Here is a 21,592-nt window from a genome sequence, read left to right as displayed (position 1 = left end):
CACAGAGACAACGCAACTGTGAGTTTCTCCATGATTATAAAACTACTACCATCACTCTCCTGTGCATACGTGACTCACAACTGATTAGCAATCCCTTGGGATCCCACCCATAGACTTCGCATTTTATCATCCTGTAAAAAGTACCAGAAAAGTACATGTAAGTACTGTCTTTTTTTCCCCCCATTCATTTCCCTTTCTTAAAATATTTCCCTTCCCCCAGGATAAGCTACATCATCTTGCCTCCTATCCCAAATTTGGATATAAGACCCCAGTTGGAACTTGTGAGGCAGCCACTTTCGTCTATCTTGAAAATCAGAGTGCTATGGTCTTTAAGAGATCTATCCTCTAAATTTCTGCCTGGAGAGGTAGCCAGGCATGAGCCACTGTAGCCAGTCTTTTATCACAATATTAGAATATACCCTTACTTATTTTTAAATGTTTACTGTAAAGCAGTATGCCATGTTATGCAAGCAACAACTTGCAATAAGCTCATGTTTATTGCGTCTCTTGCTTGTATCATTTTTCTGTTTCTTGATTAGTCTCACGTTGCCTTGTCCAGATAGTTCATAAACATACAAAAGCTACTGCCAGTGTCAGCAGGAAGTACCCACCTTGAGTGATTATCCTTGAAATGGGGTTAAAAGTGGCCAAGGGCTGTGCGGCTGGAAGTTGAATGGTTAACTGCTCACCAGCCAGCAACGTCCCATCTGATGACAGCAATGAAGATGGAGGTATTATGGTTGCTAAGGGATGCACTTCACTAAAAGCACCACGACTAACAAAAGGCAGAGAACAGTCAGGGTTAGATGACTTCTAATGACCTGAACTAAACATACAGAAGCACATTATTTTAGTACATGAGATCATTGCCCAAATCCGAAAGCATGATGCTAGCTCTGGTCGGTTTAAATGATTCAAACTTGTTATTCTTTACATGATGTGAGACTGAGCAGTGAGACAGCCAGTATTGATGTAAAGACAGCTGAAGAACTTTTAGAAATTTCAGATCTACTTATAAAAGAGAAAATGACTTACAAAAGCATAAGAACCTGTTAACCCAACAATGAGAACCTTAACTGATGCATTTTTCAGAACACATTCCCATTGGAAAGTAATGCTGTAAATATGTAATATTTATGAATATATGGGGCATACAAAATATATCAAAAATGTAAATGAAATCGATGGTAATGTTTGCAAAATTCAACATCCAATAAATTTCTAGATGCTGGCTTGGAAACTTACTGCCAAATACACTATGTGACATTTGCTGAACTACAAGTATAAAAATGAGTGTTTTACAAAAGGTTTATCTTTGTGATTGTTCTTAATGAACTAGGTGAAGCTATTTCCTTTTTCTTCTTTTCTGCTTACTGTATCTGACTTTAGTACCTGGTATATTGTATATATATTTATTTGTGTATTTGAATATGGGAAAGTAAGGGGAAAATAAGATGACTGGGAGGGGTGGGTGTAGGGAAAGTGGGAGAAAAACATGGTAAGGGGTAGCAATGTTCAAGAAGTAATATACCTACTATCGGATGAATGTAACTGTAACTCCTCTTTACATCACCCCAACAATAAAATAAAATGTGAGTGTTTTAAACAAGGGAACCACATTTAGCAGATATTTTCCACCACATTGCCCATCTGTCTGCCTGTCTGTCTGTCTGTCTGCGTTTTAATTGCTGAAGGTTAGCACATTCCCTTTGGAAACCAGAGGCAAGTCTTTACTCTTTCCCTGTCCAATACAACACCCAATAGCTATTAAAATTTAAACTAATTAAATATATAAAAACTCATATCCTCAGTCACCTTAGCCATTTCTAGTATAGCCACATTTAAAGCTACCTGTACTCTAGGCCACCCTGAAGATATAAATACTGACATTACTGCAGAATTTTGTGTTGTACTCTCTAAATAAATATTTATTACGATTCATTTGTTGGCTTATTCTTTAGCCACAAACAACCAAACTAAAGAACAGAATTAATTCTTTGAGATCACATTGGTTGACTGAGAAATTCTTCTCCACATTACAAACTCCCCAGAGTTATATCATTTATTACATTGTATTGCCAATAAGAGCAACTGCTTCTGCCCTTCAAGAAGTCTGAAATCAAGACATATCCTCCATATTTTCATGTCTCCTACTCTCATATGGGAAATCTCCATATTTTATATGATTGAGGGCAAAGGAGACTTCTGAACTAGGTAATTCCATCATCTCAAAATATAGGTTTAGGGTAAACACCTGAACACTGAATTTCTCATTCCTCTGGTATACAAATGACTCCTGAGAAGAGCCTGTGTAAGATTAACTGGGCCAGGTCCTCAGGGATGCCTCAGGGGCCAAGAGGCTGTGGTGCTTCAGGAATAAGCCAGAGTCATGGGCTCTATCCACAATCCAGAATGGTTCATTTATTCTGCAAAGGTTGGACTTCATTATCTTTTTTTTTTTTTTGCCTGGGTTTCAGCTCAGGGCTTGAGGACTGTCCTTGGTCTTTCTCAAGGCTAGAGGTCTACCACTTAAGCCTCAGCACCACTTTTGGCTTTTTTCTATGTATGTGATACTGAGGAATCGAACCTGGGTCTTCATGCATGCTAGGCAAGCACTACACCACTAGACCAAACTCCCGGCCCAAGAACCTCATCTTTTAAAAAGGGAAAACATTTATGCCATTAAAACCTTTGGGAGGCTAAATGATCACTCTAGCTCAGTGATAAAGCGCTTCTCTGAGCATGCCCAAGGCCTTGGGTTTGATCCTTCATACCACAAACAACAGTCAAAAACAAAACAAAATATCCAAACATCTTGCAAGATGAGATCCCAAATCCTTATATTTGATCTGTCAATTAAAGTGGAAATAACTGAGCTGCTGTGCCCACTAAGCAACAACTGACTGTGGGTAGGGGTGTGGAAAGGAGGGGAGAAGGGATCTGTTGTTCCTACAGGTAAAAGTTATGTTTAGTGTGTGTCACATTAGCACCAGCACTGCCTCCTAGAGCAGCCTGAATCCTGCTTCTTCCTGCATTGTCTGCCTGCCCCACCTCCCCAGGCAGACTGAGTTGGTTGTATTCTGGCCCCAAGTCCTAGCCAGATGGCCTTGGAAATGCTACCCAGGTTCTTCAAATGCAAGCTAATGGTGCTGAGAGAGAAGCTAATGTCTCCCCCAAACAAATCAACAGAATATTAGATTTCCAAGCCCAAGAGTTTTTACACTTTTACAACTAGATGGAAGTAGACAGGTTATTATTAGCAGACAAAAATCAGGAGTTAACCAATCTGCTTATTTTTTTCTAAATATTTCTCATTATTTGCCTAGGAAACTGTGCAACATACCAACAAAGTAAAATCAACTCAAAATAAAACCTATCCTTTCATTTGTTGTATTATTAATTATTCATTCAGAAGAAAAAATAATTTTAAGTATTTGGCATTGGAACTGCCAAAACGAATTAAGAATTTTGTTCTGCTTGCCCATGACAGAATTTACCACCTCAGAAGAATATTCAGTAGGTTCAGTTAAACCATTATCTTGATTGATTTTGCCCTGACAAGTACTGCCCCTTTTCAGGAACTGGATTTCCAGGAGTGGATCAAAATGTCTTTACTGCTGTTAGTTTAAGTATAGAGGAGTCTTCCTGAACCTCAAAAGATTTTGAACCAAATGTGCAATACAGAGTCAACCATTGCTTGTTTTTCTAAGTCTCATATTCTTGTCATAAGGATGAGAATGACAGTAATGCATACGTTTGTCAGAATCAAAATGGAGTCACTTAGGTCAACTTTATATAAAAGCATAATCTCTGCCTGTTAGTGACCATCACAAAGATTTCTATCAGAACCACAACCTTGTAAAATATAAAGGAAGGAGGGAGGGAGGGAAGAAGGAGAAAGGGAGGAAGGGAGGAAGGGAGGAAGGAAGGAAGGAAGGAAGGAAGGAAGGAAGGAAGGAAGGAAGGAAGGAAGGAAGGGAGGGAGGGAGGGAGGGAGGGAGGGAGGGAAGGAGGGAGGGAGGGAAGGAGGGAGGGAGGGAAGGAAGGAAAGGGCAGGGCAGGGCAGGAGGGAGGGAGGAAGGCAAAGAGGAAGGAAGGCAGGCAGGAAGGAAGGGAAGGAAGAAAGGAGGGAAGGAAGAAAGGAGAAGAAAAGGAAGGAAAGAAGGAAGGAAGGAAGGAAGGAAGGAAGGAAGGAAGGAAGGAAGGAAGGAAGGAAGGAGGGAGGGAGGGAGGGAGGGAGGGAGGGAAGGAAGGAGGGAAGGAAGGAGGGAAGAAGGGAGAGAGACTCTAATAACATACAAAAGTATTTCTCCAAGAATGTTCACCCATTAGTTGTCAGTCCAGTGCTCAACTAGCAGCTCTCTGGTTGTTAATACTGGGAACCAAAATTATTGCTTAAAAATATCTAGCATCCTCATCTTCCCTTTGCCTTTAGAAACTTTCCCTTGTCCCACCCTCTTTGAAGTGCTGTGGCTCATTATTGACTGAAGTGTATGCATTCCTACCACTGAGTTCTGCTCTTCCCAAATCATTATCATTATTCTCTGAGAATCTCTCTCTCTGATTGCTGTTTAGGTTGATACATTTTAATAGAGTTGTTAGAATTAAATGGCATAACATGTAGAAAATAGCACAGGGTCTGGAGTGCATAATTATGCAACCAATGTTAATAACACTCATGTTCATTCACACAGATGCCAAGGTGACCGGTAATAACAATTGTAAGGCAGAGATAGAAGGCATCATTAACATTTTATCTGTTAATTATGTGTGAATAGCAAGTGTGGTCAGGAACGTGATCCAAGAAACAGACAATGCCCTGAACATCATGCAGATGCTGAGTTCAATTTATTGAAGCGATAGGGTGTTCACAATCCAAAGCTAGGTATGCCTCAGATTTCTCTGCTGGTATAGTAACACTCTAGCCATTCAACTTTTCTTCAAGAGCATTGTGTAAAGTGCCAGATTCATATACATCTGTCTCAACTATGACCCAAAAGTATTAAGTATAGACTCATGCTTCTGAGTATTGAAAGTAAGATGTTACTTGATAAAAATAAATTTTATATGCAGTAGAAGAAAAATACAAAGAGAATGGTAAAATTATAAGATTATATCCATTTGTGATAATGGTAACTTAACTTTGAAGTATTATTTTTAAATATATTTTTATTATAATTAATAGAAGGGTTAAATTATATTTGCCAGATAGAGGTACATTACTTCACAAACATTACTACTCCTTTTGATGTTTTTGTCCCCATTTTCCTCCCCTACTCCCACCCCCCATCTTGTTTTCTCCCCTTCCCTATCCTATTTCAAATAAACTAATAAACATATATACAATATATGAGATAACAAGGTAAGATACTATAACAATATGAGATGACCAAGGAACAACAAAAGAGATGAGAAATAACATAGTACATTAAAAACAGCAATCACACATTATACGGCTCTTGTTTCTATATCCTGGATGTCCTTTCATTTAGCCTTATCCTATATGGCCTCGTGTATCTAGGTTTTGCCCTGTTATAAATCTTTGCTAGGAGAGTCCAAGGTTTCTACTAATTATGACAAATGAGGGAAACCATTGATCCTATGTTCCTTTGTGAAGTATTTTTTCATCTATTCCTATATAATCACTCAGAAAGAAAGACAGTATATATTTCTTGGCTTGAGGCAGAGATCCAAAAAATTTCTATATTCTAGACTCATACACAGTTGGGCTTGTAGCTCAGTAGTAAAGGACTTTAGTAAAGGATTTGTCTAGCTCATACAAAGCCCTTGCTACCACCACCAACACTTCTAGAACAGACAACTCACCCCCCTCAAAACAACAACAACAACAACATCTTTTTTAGAGTAATACATTGATCTGGAAAGTTTAAGATAAACTCCATGTGAACAACATCGTGTTTTATAAAACCTGTTTATTAATGTATTTCCAAAACAAAACCAGAATCTAAATCATCTTGATAAAACATGTCCATCTTCATTTCAAAATTAAAGAAGCACAAATCCAATAATGACTTCAAGTCTACCTATGAAAACCATGCCTCCACTGGTACAACACCAGGGAGTGGACTTTGCAATTATTTGACATACCACCACCCCCCAAAATGTATAACTTTTAAAGCCAGAATTCCTCTTTGGGAAATTAAGTGGATAATAACAGACTCATAGTAACTATTTATCTTTAAGAATGAGTTCCTTCCAGGCTGTAAGAATAGTAAAATATGCATTTGAACATGCTTTAAATTCGGGATTGAATAATATCTAGAAGAGGCATATGGTATAATAATGTATAGTAATCAAAATTATGGAGAAAGGTATTTTATCTAGTGGAATGGAAATATAATTCATGATATATTAGCAAGAAGAAAGTAGGTAACAATTTAGAATCCATTTCAAGGACTCATTCTTTACGGAAGTTTCATATGCTGAAGTCATGACTTGTATTTCAAAATGTGACTTTATTTGGAAATTGGGTTGTGCAGAGGCATTTTTCTTTTTGTCTTTTTCTTTTTCTTCCAGTCTTGGGGCTTGAACTCAGGGCCTGGGTACTGCCCAGAGCTCTTCAGCTCAAGGCTACTGCCCTACCCCTGGGCCTGGGCATTGTCCCTGAGCTCTTCACCTCAAGGTTACCCCCCTACCCCTGGAGCCACAATGCCACTTCCAATTTTCTAGTGGTTAACTGGAGAAAAGAGTCTAACAGACTTTAGTGCCCAGGCTGCCTTTGAACCACGATCCTCAGATCTCAGCCTCCTGAGTAGCAAAGATTACAGGAGTGAGCCACCGTGCCTGGCTTGCAATGTATTATTTATGAACCAAGGAATACTAAAGATTATCAGCAAGCCACCAGATACTAGGAAAAGATACAAAGGGGTTCTTCCTCATGACTCGCCAAGGAAATTAACTCCCTATACCTCGGTGCTCGACTTAGACTAATTCCAGAAATGTGAGACAATTTGTGTTGGTTAAATTACTGGGCTTATGATACAGGTACATTGGGCTTAATGGTAGGGAGAATATGTTTTGAGAAATACATAGTTAGACATGTGTTTTTAGACATGTGTTATTGAAAAAGGAAGGAAATGTGTTACTGTGGGACCATGACCAGGGTTTACTTTCACATGTGAAGACTGCTACATTACCACTTGGGATGTAATTGATGGGACCACCATGTGATAGCCTGTCACTGCAGCCTTTCATTGACAAAAACATCCTTAGGTGGTACACGACTGTGGTTGGTATGGGATTTGGCCCTGGAAAACTAGCACATCATTTCTACAGTAAAAGAAAAGGTACCCCCACACAAAAATGCTCGAAAGCATAAATTTACAAAAATAAGCTCATTTATCTCTCAGAAGATGAACACTAGATACTTTAAATTTACTATGTTTTGCTTAGCTTTGTGATTTAATTAGTGAGCATGCTATGTGTGTATAAAAATAATTCAAAGGACATTATCCCAATCACCACTTGCTCTCATACACAAACAATGTGTATGCCCCACAATGCAACATGTATGGGGAGGCAGGAAGTCTGACAGATTGACTGGGAATCTTTCCTCAGTCACCACTGTGTGACTTGGGGTTTATGAACTGGAATTCATTCCAGTTAGAGACCTACTCTTTAACACCTTTAGTGCCAATAATGTATACTGCACACATGAAGAACACATTTAGGGAAACAAAACACTTGGGAAATCTCTATTTTCCAAACTTTTGCAGGGAAAAATATTGGGGGGGGGATGAAAGAAGGAAAGCTAGCATATTTTGAATATTTCCTATATGTCATCAGACTTGGAAAATGACATTCTGCTTTATAAATACAGAACTTTTATCTATGTCAACGCTTCTATCAATGTCAGCTCTTAAAAAAATGAAAGACCTGAAGATGTTGAGGTAATTAAAGTGATTGTCTTCTTATACCAAATGAGAATGTCCTGAACAAAGACAGGCAGGCAGGAAGGCAGCAGCCCTCCTTTTTATATGCTGAAGGAAGAAGGAGAGGGAGAAGAGTTCCTAGTGGAGAAATGATGGAAACAGAAAGCAATAGAGTAATATACTACTGAGAAAACTGGATGCTTACAAGACCTAGAAATTTGGGGTACAGAATCATATTTGTAAATTATCATAGTCAAACTCCTCATCATTTACAGTTAATGAGCCAAAGTATGGACCAGATACTGTCAGAGATTTTACTAACCTTGTCTTACTCCTTACAAACAACCAAAAGGTGTAACTCTGGTGATTCTTAGTGGATGTCCACAGACCCCTGAGAATCTTATGCAATCTGCTCAGCATCCTGGGCTGGAAAGAAGGTCACATGCCCAATTCCAGCAGGTGGCCCATTCCAAATCCATGCTTCTACAAGCTCATGCTGCCTGCCATGCTTTACACAATATTTCTACGCATCAGTCAAGATCTCTTTTATTCTTTCTCAAGCAAGCATCCACTACAGAAAGAGAACCATCAACTCTTCTATGAGTACTCTGCCTTCTCCTACATTAATAACAATTAGCAATCAGGGGAATCATCTAACATGAATGGCCATAGCTGAGCTGATCTACCCATATGTAACATACGAATGTTGAAGGAGTGTTTGTTCAATTTTATTCCCTTTCGGTACTGGAGATTAACCTTTGGCCTCTCATGCCCATGACTTGAAGAATTGTCTTTTCCAGTGCTCTAATGTAAAGAATAATCTAAAAGAGAATGTTTTAAATCTTATAAGTGTTATTATTCAGGGCACAAGTGGCAGGGTAAGATTTGACCCCTGAATAACACTGGCTGAATCACTGATGGATGATGTGGCCCAAGGCTGACAGTTGTATCCAAATTAGAAAGATGATTAGCTGAAATAATCACATTTCTTCTCTTAGGGTTTCAGATGAGAATCATGTAAAGATTATATGGGAAGTGGGAAGGGGAAACATGGTGGCCAAAAACAGTAATGGTCATACCTTGCTAAAGCACTCTTACTGTTCATTGTGTTGATCCCTGAGACAAGAAACCTTGGCTGATTTCAGTCCTTCATTTTAGGTCTCTGAGAGGTCTCCTTTATGATTATACATGAAGTATCCTTATAATAGCGCTCTTTCCTTGACAAGTTACTCAAGTTACTCCGGCAGTGTATTCCAAAACCAAGAATAACAGCCAACAATCATTTCTGCTTGAGTCCTTGCCCAAAGTCATTTAGATTGGACAAAAAAAAACACATTTCACAATCACCATCATCATCATGACCAATATCTTTTGAAGAATTTTAATCATTTCTATATGTTTGGATTGCTTTTACAAGTATGAACACTGTGAGATGGTTGGGCAAGATGCATTGCCTCTCATTTTCAGGTTCTTAAAGACAGGCTAAGTGAATACAGTAAACAACAAAAAAGTACAAATACAAGAAAATCTAAACACATGCCAGAGGAAGGTTAACACTCCAAGGAGGGCCTTGGTGCTGTACATATTTCCTTTAAGATATTTTAGGAATTTTCATTCTATTAACTCATGACTTCTCTTCTTCTAGCCTTCCACATGGGGCAGGAAGGGATGTGAGTTCTCCCAAAAAGAAAAAAAGAGGTTGATTTTTTTCTACTTGAGGCTAGAGTTGTTTCCCTGTTCCTTCTTGGGAGACTGTTAAGGGCCAGGAGAATCCAGTTAGTAAGTGCCTATAGGTGACTCTGAGGGTCTTCATCTGCCTGGAGAATTAAATTGTCCACAATAAAGCAAATGCCTATGAACTAAGGAAAAGAACAAGGAAATTCCATGTCACAAAAACAATAATGACGACCAAGTGTCTGACATTTCCCCTGAGGGCTCAACAGCAGTCTTTCTGGAATGTTCTCTTAAATATGAATGTACCAAAGAGCAGGTCTCTGGGAAGTTATTCACAGCTATGATAAAAAATAAATTTAGGAACATAAAGACCCCTCTACCTCATGTGCAGAGATGGAGGGACTCAAAAGAAGTATAAGAAAATGGGAACACAGATTTTTCTACTATGGAGTCTTTCCAAATCTCTACATTGCAAGAAGTTAACCACAATGTTCTAAGTTACTCTCTAATGGATTTCTCCATCTATTGCTCTTCTTGTCCTCATATTCACTAGAGCCATTATCATCTCCATCTCTATTGCTTTTATAATCATTTATTCTCCCTTTATCATAGCCTAGGAATGGGGTGAAATCAGGTATTCACTCTACTAACCCTCTCATATAGAAATTACCATTGCCTCTAGCTTATAAAAAGGAACAACGAAGCTTCTTAAGCTCAGTAAAATTACCCAAGGTAACCAAACTAGTAAAGAATGAAAAGAAAATTCAAGTCCATAATAAATATTCAGTCCTTGTCCTTTTTTTTAATACTATAGAGCCAAACATCAATTGCTTTAAATATACAAAGTGTTGCATCCTCTAGCATGCTGGGGAGTTGTTCTTTTATTTTGCATATATTGATTCATGTCTCAACACCATAACTAAGAGGCCAAAACATTTTGTAATTAAATACACATTAACATAGCATTAAATTACATCAGACCCTCAATGGCATATGTCTGTCTGCTCATACTTTCAGTGTTTTGTGTTAGATCTCCCTGTCTTGTTTATATTTAAAGCAGGGGGAAATAGGAGCTGACTCTCACACACACACACACACACACACACACACACACACACACACACACACACATGTATATATATATATATATTCTTTTTAACAAAGAAGAAAATAATTATCCTAAAAAAGACTAAACTCTTGACTTTTATTTTGTGAGAGTACTAGAGATTTAACTGAGGGACTTCTGTGATTGCTTAGTTTTGTAGCTTATGGTTGGCATTCTACCATTCTAGCCACCTCACCACTTCTAGCTTTTTTTTCTGGTTAATTGGAAATAAGAGTCTTCTTGAAGGTTTTTCTGCCTAGGGTGGCATCAAGCTATGATCTCAGATCTCAGTCTTTTGAGTAGTTAGGAATGCAGGCATGTACCACCAACATTGGACCAAATCACTGATTTTACAATCAAGGTCCTTTTCTACATATTTTAACTGAAAAGGTATGTTCCATTTTTAAAAATGAAACTTATAGTACCTTGATTAAGTCTCAACAAACAGAAAAAAAGACAATTGATGCCTAGTCAATTTATCTCTAAATGTGGACATTCGATGACATTTCTAGAAATGATCCTAAATCCATACTTAAATGGGTGTGATAAACATCATGGAATCAGATGAAGTATCTTTGATGATTAGGCATAAGATGGAGCAAGTGCCTGCCGTGTAGGTGAAGTAGGGGTGAAGGACATTTAAGGGAATATAGTTTGGCATGAGACTGCTGGATCTCAGCTTTGATGTTCCCTATAGTTTGTTCTTGTTTGAGCTTCATGGCCAAAGGGTAGAATCATATCTAATGTGAGAACATAAACAAAACATTGTGATTATAGTACTTCATTTAAACCTGCATGAGGAACATAGCTATTAGCACTTTTCTCATTAAAAGTTTAAAGGGGTGGCTATTAATTTATTATATTATGTTGAAGTGCTTTACCTTGTGATCTGTAATATGGATTTCAGATGCTATCAATTAATACAAGCAAGAAATATGCTGTTTGCTTGGACAAAACAGCTCAGAAATTAGGTTCAAAAATGGAGATTTTATGCACGTTAGTGCCTCCATTTAGTTGAACTGGACTGTATCTCTAGCGGTAGACACACTGGATTAGCTGATCTCCCTGGGAAAAAAAGAGATGCCGTAGGAAAAGATAGAATGGAAATGTAAACTTCCGGAGTTATAATGAAAATGATTTATAGCAAAATTATGCATGGATGTCAAAGAATGAGAATTAAGAAAATGAGCTAAGTGGACTCCAAAGTTGCTTCTTTAAGGTCAGAATCTAGAAGCCACAGTGTTGTGTCAGAAGACTCTGGAAGCCAAGCAAATATGGTCGAGCTAGGGGAAGGGAAGACTTTCTCGTGTGCTTCCAACCTCATCAGTATGGTCCTGAATTAGTTGAGTCCTTCATTTTCCAGTTCACATAAATCTTCATGTACAAATCCAGAGTCTTATAAAGGTAGATAGATAGACGGATGGATAGACAGATTACAAATTCAAAGACCTATTTGCAAAATATAAATGATCGGTAGGCAAAACTACATGAACAGTTTTACAGAGTATATTTGTTTTAGCATTTCCAAATGATAGCATCAATACATTTTCAAGATTTATTTCATTTTATTATCAGGGAATAAATGAAATGAACCACCAGACTCAATGTTGCAACCCAAGTATCTTTCTGGACTGCAAAGATAGTGAAAAGCTCCTGACCTCATTTAAGTAGCACTTAAGGATGTGGAAGTTTTGCCTGAGAAGTCTTTGAAATTGGCTAAAGCTGTTCCCCCAGGCTTGACTCTCATATGTTATTAAGCTTTTAAATCTACTGTATTCAGGAGCCCTTCCCAAGGAAAGAATACATAAAGTACAATTCCTCCCACAGGCTGGAAGTTCAAAAGCAGGGGATGCCTTTGGAGAGAATATCAGTTTATATGATCCATCCACAGGGATTCATATAAAATATGAGTTATTTTTAAGAGTCACCCATGCGCACAACTATAGATGATCCATAACTCGTACACTGCTATCTGTGTAGCACAACCTCCCCCCCCCCGCCCCTTGAACTCAACCTACTGCACACAAATCACACCATGATGAAAAGAATCATTGTTCTTTAAGGCAGTGATGTACATCTCCACTCTCCCCTATTCTCAGACAAATTACACAACACACATACACAATTAGTTTTTCTTTTCTTTTCTAAAAATCACCTGCATTCATTCTGTACAACATTTGGGCATTTGGTTGATTGAACATATCATTCACTTAATGAAGAGAATGAATGTTTTCTTCTTTTAGCTATTGTATTACACAAAAGAATAAAACTCACACTTTCTTAAATTTGCTCAAATGCCACTATACGTAGCAACCTCTAGGTCAATGCATGTTAAATTTACCTTTTTTTGTCTTTCTTTTTGGTAGTAACTGGATTTGAATTCAGGGACAAACTTGTTAGGGGCCTTGAATTCAAATGCTCTGCCACTTTACCCCTATCCTCCCTCATGTTGCTTTTCAAGCATATTCTTTAGATAGGACCTCACATTGTTTGCCAAGGACTGCAATCTTGCTCTTCATATTTCTCTTTATACTTCTCAAACTGTGAGATGTGCCATCCCATTCAGTTTATTTGCTAAGATGGGAGAAATCTCACTAACTTTTTGTCTAAGCTGGCTTTATACCTCAATCTGCCCAATCTCTGCCTCTCAAGTAGCTCAGTGTAACAGTTCAGCCCCTTCCTAGCTGGCCTAACTTGTTTTTAGTGGCAGTATAGTATTTCAGGATATGTAAGAATTTTACTTTAAATTATTTCTCTATGATAGAGTTACTAATTGTTCTCAGTTCTTTCTACTACAGATTAAGGTTGCACTAACTATCCTAGAACGTATTTCTCTGGTTAGAATATTTCTGCCTCTACAACATTTATTTAGTCAAACCTAATCATCAAAGTGATCATTTTATGTGGAATGGTTTTCGGGAGCCTTTGTGAGTAGAGTTAGTGCCCTATTTTATAAGGGGTTGAAGAAAGGGAGTTGCACTCACACCCATGAGGACAGTAAGAAGATGCTAGTGATGAACCAGAAAGTTGGCCCTCACAAACACCGAATCTGCCAGCACGCTTATATGCACTGAGTTCTACAACACAGCTGTTGAAAAGATTATAGCTTAAAGACTTTGGAGACTATTACTACTTATCATGGCTTTGTAAAGTTCCCACAGAAACAGAAAAACCAAAGTATTTGAATTGCTTGTTATTACAAATTTACAAAATCACTTATACTATTAACAAACACTATGAAGAAACCCCCACACACCAAGGGTAGAAACTATAACACAAAATAATAAAATGTGGGGGCCGGGAGTTTGGCCTAGTGGTAGAGTGCTTGCCTAGCATGCACAAAGGCCCAGGTTCAATTCCTCAGTACCACATACATAGAAAAAAGATGGAAGTGGTTCTGTGGCTCAAGTGGTAGAGCTCTGGCCTTGAGAAAAAGTCCAAGGACAGTGCTCAGGCCCAGACTTCAAGCCTCATGACTGGCAAAAAAAATAATAATAAAATGTGATAACTTCTCATAAATAAATGAATTAATTAATGAGTATATGAATAAGAAGTGAGAGTCCAAAGACTAAGGGTAAAGCATTTGATCTGGGATAGAGGAATGGGGGGAGTTGATAGGGCTCTTCAGCAAAGAACTAACATGGAAACTGTAGTAAAAGACAAATATCCTCGTACTGGCACATACTGGCACACACACACACACACACACACACACACAAAGAAAGAAAGCCATTCATTACTGGGAAATGTTGATTGAATGGCTGAATGAGAGAAAGAATTCTGAGGAAGCTAAGTCAAAGTTTCCTAGACTGTGAGTATTGATTACTTTGACTAACTCGGCTATATAGATAAAACAATAACCAAATAGAGTTGTAACAAGATTGCACACACATAGTAAAGGGCCAAACCAAAATTACAGTATGTCTATATAGCCGCATTGTCTAGAACCAAATTACAAGGTCAGAATCTGTTGTCTGAACTTTCCACAAGTGGCCCCGATGCATATAGGCATTCATAGACCTAACTACAAAGATGTTCACCAAATGTGAGTTTTCCACTGTCATTATGTTCTAGATCATGCATGTAAACACGTACCACACTTGTGCACTGGAAGACAGACAGAAGCCCTTGGAGCTAAGGTCTGGGAGCACAGAGCAGGCTCTTACATAACTTCCCAGCTAGCAGTGTTAGGGCCTGTGATTAATGCTACATGACAGCATTGGACTTACTGTTCAGATAGGTTCCCTTGTCTTTCAGAGCTCCCAGCAAAAGGGAGATTTCACTCTTGATAACCAACATCCAGCCAACACCACTGATGGCTTAGTGACCTCTCCACTAACAGCTTCTCTGCCTTACTCCTCTTCCCAGGATGGTGGGGAGCATTTTATTAAACAAGGATCAACACAGAAGAGAGATGGAACTTCCTACAGCCCAGGCACACAAAGAGGGAGGCTGGTGGAATTGGGGAGGGGGGTGGCAGGGGGAGAGCAAAGGCCTAGAGGAGTGAAATTGAAATAGAGAAGGGAAAAGACCAATTCTGCACACAACCATCTTTCTAGTCTCGGTCTAGCTGGAAGTTCCTGCTCAGGAGTGCACCTCAGTGTTTCCAGCATGCTGGGCAGGGGAGGAACTACCCCAGTGCTAATCGACTTTCCCTGCTTGGCCAAGTCTTTCCAATTACCCAGCTAACCCAGCGTCTTTCCTCTTCTGCTTGCCCACCTGCAAAGGTACAGAGGAGAGGCCAGAACCCCCCTGCCACCCCCCCAACAGCATCTCCTATTCCCTTGCCCCCTCCTTCCGCCCCAGGTTTTCTTGGAACAACCCCTGTGTGTGTGATGAGATGATACCTGCCAAGCTTCTGCAAAAACAAAACGTATCCCCACCCCAGCTACTGAGGAGTCCCTCCTCAATTCCTCTTCGCCACCCCCAGCATGGCACCTAGGGGCTGGGTAGGATTGAAGTGAGGGGTTGCCGAATATCAAGCTTCTGGGGGGAAAAACGCGCGCAGAGTGACCCCATTTGACCTCACCTGGCCTGCTGACCTGGGCGCCCCCTCTCCGTGTTGACCCCAACACTCACCAATTCCAGGGCTCGCAGGAAGGCGAGAGGCTCCTTCAGCGCCCGGAAGGTTCCCGCGGAGGCCAGCTTTGGAAGGAAGAGATAATAAAGAGAGAGAGAGAAATAAAAAAAAGCGTAAGCAAGGGGGGCTTCGGAGTCCCCTACACTCCCCCCCATCCACCCACCCCAATTTCCAGGGCCAGCTTCCCTACCCAAGGCCACCCTGCCTGACTCACAGGATCCATCGCTCCAGCTTCTTGCCCAATGATTCCCTTTAAAAATGAAGTTGTCAGGGCTCTTAGGGAGCAGCAAAACTGGGGGGGGGGGTGCAGCCTGGGGCGGGTGAGGGCTTTGGGGGCGCCGGCTGCCAGCAGCTAGTAGGGATGCTCGGCTGCGCTGGGCGGTGCGCTCCGGGTAGCCAGCGCGCGCCCGGGCGGCAAGCGGAGCCTGCGGAGGGCGGGGAGCGGCGGGCCGAGGGGAGCGGCAACAGGGCAGGCGGGGGGCGCCCAGGACGTCGAGGGGAGGCTGCTATTGGCCCGCTGCGTTCTCCGAGGGGAGGGCGAGGAGGTGGGCGACGCAGACATTGGTCCAGGTTCGGCTGCGCGCACCCGCCCCCTGCGCCCAGGCTCCGGGGAAACTTTGGGGCTGTGGGCTGGGGAGCGCAGGTTGTTCTCAACGGAAAGAAAAACAACCAGGCGGTACCTGCGCCCCAAAGAAATCGATTGTTCATGGGTGGCTACTTCCTTCCTTCCCTCCCTCCCTCCCTCCTTCCTTCCTTCCTTCCCAACAGCGTTCATGGAACAGTTTTCAGGGGGCCAGACAGAGGCAGGAGTGCAGGTGGGCCTCACTGCTCCAGCCTGTAGAGGTGAAGAGGAAGTTGCTAGGCGGTGTGTGGACAAAGATGCTAAAAGAGGCCCCTGCCCCTGGTGGGCGGGGGAGCATGGTAAATGAGCCCCCAAACAGCAGCTACCACCAGAGGAGGAAACCAATTCTTGAACAAGAGACCAGGCAGGCAGCAGGCTGATGAACCTCCTCAGGTGAGGCTAGGTGCAAATGACTCCTCCCATGTTACGAACAGAAAGGAGGTGGAGGCCGGATTAGCCACGGAGTTGAAATTGAAGGACTTTTCAAACCCCTGAGATCTTTTGGTCACGTGCCAATCCTCAAGTGAAGCCGCCAGCCCCTAAATAAGCATAGAACTGGGAATTCTGTCTCCCCTCCAAAACGCCTCACCCTGTTCTTGGAACTCAGTGGAAGATGTCCCTCTGTTTTTTGTTGAACTGACCTTGCCACGTACAACAATATGAAAGCAACGGCCCCGACCTTTCTGTGGACTCGGAACTGCGTGAAGAGGTTGATTTATTAAATAGTCATGAAAATCCACGGTTAGTAAGTCCTAACCTTTCTATTCTAGAGATGAGGACATGGGGGTTTATTTAAGGGAAATGACCTGATGCAGGCCCTACAGGTAAGCGAAGCTACAAGTGAATTTTAAAAAGGAGTCAGGAAAAAAAAAAAAAAAAAAACCAAAAAAACAGGGAGGATGAAGTAGAAAAAAAGAGAATGCACTTAGCCTCACCCTAAGCAGCTGGTAAGACCCTTTTCCTTCCTTTTGGACTTGACTCCATGTATGCAGTGGTCTCCCAGCAACACAGCTAGTCCATCTGTTTACTGCAAAGATTTGCCAAAAAGGCTTAGAGTGTGTGTATATGTGTATGCGCACGTGAGTGTGTGGGGGAGGGGGTAGATAATATTTAGAAAATAGAGAAAGGAATGGTTTGTGGATTAGAAGGGAAGGCAACAGGCCAAAATTGGGTAAGAAAGAGTTTCCAGGGTGGATAGACTCTGCCCTTGGGATTTTGCTAGAGACAAATCAAGAAATAAGAGAGTAAGTAGGAACTTCAACAAACCAAGCGTACCATCTGCAGTCAACAGTTTTGTTCCTCTTGCTCTTCCTACATGCAGACAGAGAGGAAAACAATTAGATACACTTGTCACAAAAATAAACCATATTGCAGCTATGGGGCGTGTAAGTGGAATACCAAAATGCAGTACTGAGTGTGTGCCCTACCATTTATGTTTATGCTTTTATGGGTGAAGTCACTTAATCTCCTCAAGACCTGTTTTGGGTTTGCTTTAATCAGCAGAGTGGAGTCAAAAGATGTTGAGTATAGCTAACTTTTATGAGGACTTAATGAGATTTTATAGATAGTGTGTATAGGGTAGAGTCTGGTCTTTATAATCACTAAATAGGTACTTAATAAATGCTTTAACACTTGCACCCCTTCAGAGGCACATAAGAGAATACCAAGGTCAACAAGCCACATGGTAGACACTCCTGCTTATGTCTGTCTGTCTGTCTGTCTATCTGTCTGTCTGCATCTGTCTGACTCTCTTCCCCCCCCCTTTCATACATATCCTTGTCTTTTTGAACCCAGAAGTAGCCACATGACTTACCGAGGTGATGTGCCCATTTCTTGGGAGCAGTTTTGGGAATCAGCACATGATCTGCCATGTTGCTGACTTTCTTTTACAAAGATGCATATAATTTCTACATAAAGGCTACTCTGACCGCCTGGGTCCTGGCATCATAAAGATGAGATAGAACAGAGCTACAAGTGAAAGTTGATGGACATAGAGCTGAACAAGAAATGAATTTCAGAAGTAAAGACAATAGCTCTATTTCAGTCTTTTCTTACTACCACACAGATAGTGATAATAAGTTTTCACACACATAGTAAAGTGGTAAACCAAAATTCCACATGGACCTGTATGAACTCATTGTCCTTATATTCTCAGACACTCTCCAGACCTTGTATTTTCTCTGTGCATCACAGTCAGCTACCCTAGAGAGTATAAAACTCCTGCATAAGTTTAATAATGAAGATAATTGTTACAATGGATAATAGCACGTGGGTTCCTGCTACATTCTAGGCATTGCTCTAACTACATCTAAGTCTCACAGAAAGCCACCATGTCATGGATGACACACGCAGGCTTAGGAATGGTAAGTAACTTTCATGAGGTCATTTATTCATGTGCATCTCTTTAGACTGGGAGAGCAATTTATGCAAAGTGTTGCCAACTTGCATATCATTTGAGCTGAGCACTTGGCACAGAGGAAGTGTGATTACTGTGCCTATTCCCCCAGGTCTCTCTTCACACCCGATATTCCTCCTTGCTAATATGCTAGGATCTTCCTCCAGGTCTCTAGGCACCATGTGAAGAAAGCCAGAATTGTGACGAATGGTAATGTAATAGCTTAGACAACAATTGCACATTGTCAGAGAAATGCTTTTCACATTCCCGAAATGTATGCGCTTCCAACAGCTGCAGCACCAAAATAACCCAGAGTTCCATATCACATTGGCAATGTTAAATATTATGTAGAGTTTGGGGTTAGAACTTCTCAAGCAGGCTTGGATATAACAATGAGTTACCTAAAGAAGGAGAAAAGGTTCACCCTTTGTCACATCACTTAGGGGAGGGGGGAGGAGGGAAATGAGGGAGGAAGTAACATTGTTCAAAAAGAAAAGTACTCATCTTATGTCACTGTAACCCTCTGTACATCACCTTTACAATTAAATTTAAATTAAAAAATAAAAAATTTTAAAAAAGGAACTGGGAAGGGAAGAGAGAATTGATATAAACACTATGAAATATTATCATTTGTGCCTCAGGGTGACCCCTTCTCTTTTGTCCTAAAATGATAAATGATCATCTCCTCCTTACTGTAACAAAAGGATTGCAATGGTCATGTTAGTGAGGCATCAATGACTCAATTTAGTGGCTTATACTTACCATGTACTAGTTACTTTCCAAATTTCCTGTGTTTTAGGCTGGGGACTTATAGTTACAAACGTTTTTTTTTTTTACATGGCAATACAACCCACTCATTTACCCTAAGAAGTCTTGTTTCTTGATTGTAAGGACTCAGGGCCCCTAGCTTCCACTAGAAAAGTATTATCTGAAAAGTATCAGTAGCTTTAGGGGGAGAAACTTCAGCTGACTCATTCAGTAAGGAAAGACTGAATACACATTATACATGCACCAGTACTGTTCTAGATTCTCTAAGCCTTGTGCCTTAGCAAAGCTTTTAAGCCCAAAACTTTAAAAGCTCAACATTTGCTAAATAAGCAAACAAAAACACTGAAGTTAGAGAAACAACCATTTCTATCTCCAGGAGGATTAGGTAGAATTAAAATGACAAAAACCGAACTACCACTCTGCAGTAAAATTCACTTTACTCAGCTAAATTAAAGCGTGTTTCTCAGGAGGAAAATATACCTGCTTTCATTTTTTTGCCTTCTGTGAGAAAGAGGAGGAACTAATTTAAACTTTTATCTTTAGCAACTTAATACAAAAGACACTACTAAGATGTTAGGAAATTCAACATACCATGAATAAGAAAAGAAAGAATAATAAGGAATGGAATTCTATTAAAATGTTATGTATATAGATTCATAATCCTCATGCTGCTACCCTGAATTTTTCAAATCTTTCCTTAGGTATGTGAAAGCAAAGACCAATTGCATGTGTATGTGTTTATTGGTGTGTTTGATTTGCATTGGGGCCACTGATACACACGATTGAGTAGAAATGTTTCCCAGATTTCTAATTTTATAATAAATATAGAATTATATCTCAAATCAAATGAAATTATCATTATTTTCTTGTGTTTGTATTATAGGTGTTGCAATAAAAATGCACAAACATGTTTAGAATGCCATCAGAAAGTAAGATTGCATACCATTCATGTTATAGTATATTATTTATACCTAAATGCTAGGGATTCCAATAGGAAGGAAATAGCATGAAATTCATATGTGAATGGCCAATGTAAACTTGCATCATAACACTTTTTTCTATTTTGGTATTTTATATGAAAGAGATTCATGCAAATTTGAACAGGCTTGAATGCATATAAATTGGAAAATCAAAATTAATATGAAACTACTCATCATTGACCCAGGGAATCATACTAACAACTGTAATCATGACTCTTGCCATGCATCAAGTGTTCAGAGCATGCTGAGCCAAATGCTAAATGCCTGTATAGGTAGAACTAATCTATTTTCATTACACCTTAGATATGTATTATTCTGTGCTCACTATGTAGTCAAGAAAATACAGTCTCAAGGAAATTAAAAAATCTTAGCTAGGGTTTATAAAGAGTGAATAGCAGAGTCAGGATTTTTCCTCTACTCACAGAACTTTCTAAGAAAAAGATGGTGTACAATTTCCCTTGCAAATCTGAGATGTCACAGGCTTTAGATAAAAATATTTTTCTTGCTGATACATAAGCAGAATTTCTCTGGAGAACTGAAGGAAAAAAAAGGCTGCCAATTCTCCTACAACGACTGTTAATGCTTGAGCAGACTAGAACACAAAGAAACTCCTTCCTGCTTTCATCATCCCCATCATTCTGATGATTTGTCTTTTGCCATGAATTATGTTTTCCAAAATGCTGACCATTTGCCAAATATGGCACTTGCAAGTTTTCCCAGACTCCTGGAGTACCAAAGCCTTGAGCTCCTCCTAATACTCTCTGAAGTCTCGGTGGTTCAGGGAGATCAAAGAATGAAGACTTCTGACCTATAATCTTTATTTTTTGCTGGAAAGAGAACAGTGTCCCAGATGCTGATACCACTTCCAGAATCCAATTTGTTGAGTTTATCATATCTGGCTGGTCCAGTTGTTAATTATTTGACCTTCATATAATTGCATCACACCTTTGTCATTCAGTTTCCTTATTCCTGCTCCCCCTCCTCATAACCTTGTACAAATTAACAGATGAGTCCATATAAATAAATTACCCAATAAAATATCTGGCATCAAATGATCCAATATAGACATCTATCAA

General features: G+C 40.0%; 1 protein-coding gene across 1 annotated transcript in view; it reads right to left on the bottom strand.

Moving 5' to 3' along the window:
• Positions 1–16,091, bottom strand: part of Synpr (synaptoporin) — a 244,418-nt gene extending 228,327 nt beyond the window's left edge. The window contains exons 1-2 of the mRNA XM_090355356.1: positions 15,966–16,091; positions 15,751–15,816 (exon numbers count right to left, since the gene is read on the bottom strand). Coding sequence (XP_090211482.1) covers positions 15,751–15,816; positions 15,966–15,974 — 75 coding nt within the window. The 5' untranslated portion in view covers positions 15,975–16,091. The remainder of the gene's footprint in view (positions 1–15,750; positions 15,817–15,965) is intronic.
• Positions 16,092–21,592: the final 5,501 nt, after the last annotated feature.

Source organism: Megascapheus bottae, chromosome 2 (genome assembly GCF_031878675.1).
Source record: "Megascapheus bottae isolate mThoBot1 chromosome 2, mThoBot2.hap1, whole genome shotgun sequence".
Lineage (NCBI taxonomy): Eukaryota > Metazoa > Chordata > Mammalia > Rodentia > Geomyidae > Megascapheus > Megascapheus bottae.
The sequence above is the reverse complement of the archived record's forward strand: the minus strand, read 5'-3'. Positions and strand labels throughout refer to the sequence as shown.